This window comes from Leucoraja erinacea, chromosome 39, assembly GCF_028641065.1.
Source record: "Leucoraja erinacea ecotype New England chromosome 39, Leri_hhj_1, whole genome shotgun sequence".
Classification (NCBI taxonomy): Eukaryota; Metazoa; Chordata; class Chondrichthyes; order Rajiformes; family Rajidae; genus Leucoraja; species Leucoraja erinaceus.
This window is the reverse complement of record NC_073415.1, coordinates 9,783,008-9,786,927: the sequence shown is the minus strand read 5'-3', so window position 1 is coordinate 9,786,927 and position 3,920 is coordinate 9,783,008. Positions and strand designations below refer to the sequence as shown.

General features: G+C 42.5%; 1 protein-coding gene across 1 annotated transcript in view; it reads left to right on the top strand.

Moving 5' to 3' along the window:
* Positions 1 to 2,210, top strand: part of LOC129714568 (uncharacterized) — a 4,546-nt gene extending 2,336 nt beyond the window's left edge. The window contains exon 3 of the mRNA XM_055664275.1: positions 366 to 2,210. Coding sequence (XP_055520250.1) covers positions 366 to 769 — 404 coding nt within the window. The 3' untranslated portion in view covers positions 770 to 2,210. The remainder of the gene's footprint in view (positions 1 to 365) is intronic.
* Positions 2,211 to 3,920: the final 1,710 nt, after the last annotated feature.

The window sequence follows — 3,920 nt, the reverse complement described above, 5'->3', positions numbered from 1 at the left end:
AATTCTGCTCCTATCACTTATAACCAGTTTAGGGGCAAGTGTGTTTCATGAACCTGTCACACAACTTACACATGCTGGTTTATAACATTGAGAGATGGAGGTAATATGAAGCAGTTCACACAAAGGGTGGTGCCAGAGGAGGTAGTTGAGGCAGGGACTATCCCAACATTTATAAAACAATTGGACAGGTACATAGATAGGACAGGTTTGGAGGGTGATGGACCAGATGCTGGCAGGTGGGACTAGTGTAGCTGGGACATGTTGGTCGGTGTGGGCATGTTGGGCAGAAGGGCCTGTTTGCATGTTGTATCACTCTATGTATTTAAATGCATGTAATTTAATGACTGTTTCATTTCTGTCTGTAGATTACAACAAAACAGTTACATGGGCTGCAACCAATGGACTGGGAAATAGTTACCTGGGTTCTGGCTTCCGTTTCGACAACCAGGAGCTACACAGCACGAGGGGTGGGATGTACTACGTATATGCCAAGCTGAAAGTGATATGCTCTGTGGCTAACCAATGCCACAAGAGTACACCCATCAAGTTGGATGTTTCCCATTGCACTGGGACTAATGAATGTGCCCCCATTCTGAGCATGGAGGTGAAGATGTTGTCGGAAGCAGAGGATGCATTCGATCAGTCCAGCACACTAGTCCACATCACAGCCAAGAGCTGGCTTCAAGTTAAAATCCAGGGACTGGAGCAGAAGTACATCACCCTGGATCATGAACACATATATTTTGGTGCATTCCTGATAGGAAATTAGAATCTCATCCATCTGCACACTAGCAGCACTTTAACAAGCCTCATGTATCCTGGAAAGACAATTTATGTAGTGTACAAGGACTGGCCATGCTACTGGTGCGAGTTATTTATTGTTACGCGGTTCCCCTCCTACTATGTGCTTGGTTGATTCATTTGTTTGGGACAAAGGGCGTTTGCTTATGTCTCACTACACTATTTATACATTAGCATTCGGTCCCTGAGGTACAATGTTTCAATCAGCAAGAATGGGGTGACTGGACATGTTAAATGTCCTTGTTGTCTGATGTTCAGATCACAATATTCCCAATGTGGGATTCTTTAACTAAGCCTCTTTTCTGAAGAGGTGAAATATTTATCATAAATATTGTATTGTACGGTTTGGTGAAGTGCCGTTCCTTGAGTCTGTTTCACTATTAGGAAGAAAAGGAAAGATAAGTCATGTTAACATCATCCTACAGCAGTGAATTAGTGCAAACATACAGCCTCCTCATAAGAAAGCTCATGATAGTCTAAGTTTAAGATGAAAGGAAATTGGTGGACAAGCTTTCATCTGTGGCCCCAATCCAGCACTGATTGTAATAGTCTGTGAGCAGCTTACTTGGTTATTCCCTTAATAAAATAACAATACCTAAAAAGAATTGTGAATATAAGAGTTGATGACACTCATAAGAGCTGAGTACATCAATACTTCAGAGGGGATAGACACAGAATGCTGGAGAAACTCAGCGAGTGCAGCAGCATCTATGGAGCGAAGGAAATAGGCAACGTTTCGGGCCGAAACCCTTCTTCAGACTGATGTAGGGTGGTGACTACCCCAGAGGGGATAGACACAGAATGCTGGAGAAACTCAAAGGGACAGGCAGCATCTCTGGAGAAAAGGAATAGATGACGTTTCGGGTCGAGAACCATCTTCAGGTTTGACCCGAAACATCACCCATCCCTTCTCTCCAGAGATGCTGCCTGTCCCGCTGGGTTACTCCAGCATTTTGTGTCTACCTTTGGTTTAAACCAGCATCTGCTGTTCCTTCCTACATACTTCAAAGGAGCATCTTTGGTCCTCTGGAATAATCTGGGTTGCCATGGATACTCTTGTCATGATGGTGTCATTCATCTCTCTGTGCATGTGTAGGAGTCTGCGATACTCCAGCATTTTGTGTGTCTCTCCTCTCCCTGTGAAGAGGGTTTCAACTTTGTAACTCTCCTGATTTGCAGAAATTAAAAGAATTAAAAAGAGAGCTGGCGACTGGAGCACTATGCAGTCCTCACGTACTTATGAAACATTGTGAGGATCACTGTCTAAATCACTGTGTGGTCCTGGAGTTGTTACCTATTTCCATTGGAATGATGCTATCACTTCACATTTACAGAAAAGTTAATGGAATATTTTCATTTGAATGTAATTTATTTGCACTAATGTTTTGCTTGTGATTATGAGATAAATATAATTTTATTTACAAAATACTCATCTTTTTGGAATATTTATGATATTTATAAAAAACATTTGCTAAATTCGATTTTGTGCTATTATATTTTCCTATATTGGGGTCACAGCGCCAGGGACCCGGGTTCGATCCCGATTATGGTGCTTGTCTGCGCAGAGTTTGTACCTTGTCTCCGTGACCACGTGGGTTTCTCCGAGATCTTCGGATTCCCCACACGCCAAAGACATTCAGGTTTGCAGGTTAATTGGCTTGTAAATTGTACCATGTGAATTGTCCAACCTCATTGAAACATATAAGTTTGTTAAGGGTTTGGACACACTGGATGGAGGCAGGAAACATGTTCCCGATGTTGGGGGAGTCCAGAACCAGGGGCCACACACAGTTTAAAAATAAGGGGTAAGCCATTTAGAACAGAGATGAGGAAACACTTTTTCTCGTGGTGAGTGGTGAGTCTGTGGAATTCTCTGCCTCAGAGGGTGGTGGAGGCAGGTTCTCTGGATGCTTTCAAGAGAGAGCTAGATAGGGCTCTTAAAAATAGCGGAGTCAGGGGATATGGGGAGAAGGCAGGAACGGGGTACTGATTGTGGATGATCAGCCATGATCACATTGAATGGCGGTGCTGGCTCGTAGGGCCAAATGGCCTCTACTCCTGCATCTATTGTCTATAGTGTGTGGGGATCGCTGGTTGGTGTGGACTCAGTGGCCAAAGGGCCTATTTCCACGCTGTATCTAAACTAAACTAAAATACACAATTCTGTGCAAATTATAATGGTATAATATTTCTACTTTTACTGTTCTTATGCTAATTTTAGAATATCTCTCGCCTATTCTTTCCACTTCTCTCTCTCATGTCCTGAATGGTCTGACACATTGGATCCATAGTTTCCCCCATAACCCTTGTGAAACAAGCCTCTTTAAACTTAATTCCAGAAAGAGTATATCAGATTTAGAAGATAGACAAAAAAGCTACACAAACTCAGCGGGTGAGGCAGCATCTATGGAGCGAAGGAATAGGCGACGTTTCGGGTCGAGACCCTTCTTCAGACTTAGATTCAGATTTAGATGAGATCAGTTCTAAGCTCATTCCTTCTGCAGGAGAACCATTCTGGCCTTGTGACATTTTAAAGAAGGTTTAAAACACTGACTGGTTTTCGTTCTAATGCAGTTATGCTGCCTTTTGTCACTGGAAGGACTGAACCTGCAACCTCACAGATTTATAATATGTGTGACTCATTACCAGGCCATGGTTTCAGTTTAGTTTAGTTCATTGTCACGTGTACCGAGGTACAGTGAAAAGCTTTTGTTGCGCGCTAACCAGTCAGCAGAAAGACAATACATGATTACAATCGAGTCATTCGCAGTACAGATACATGATAAGGGAATAACATTTAGTGCAAGGTAAAGCCAGCAAAGTCCAATCAAAGAAGGTCTGGAGATCTTCAACGAGGTAGATAGTAGTTCAGCTTTACTATAGACAATAGACAATAGACAATAGGTGCAGGAGTAGGCCATTCGGCCCTTCGAGCCAGCACCGCCATTCAATGTAATCATGTTTGATCATCCCCAATCAGTACCCATTACATTAACTAAAGCAATAACTCTACTTATCTCTTTCCTGAGATGTTGCCTCACCTGTCAAATAATGCTACAGATATTTGCATCATTCTAATGGGGCCATTATTCATTCACTAACATTTTATTAAACCATCC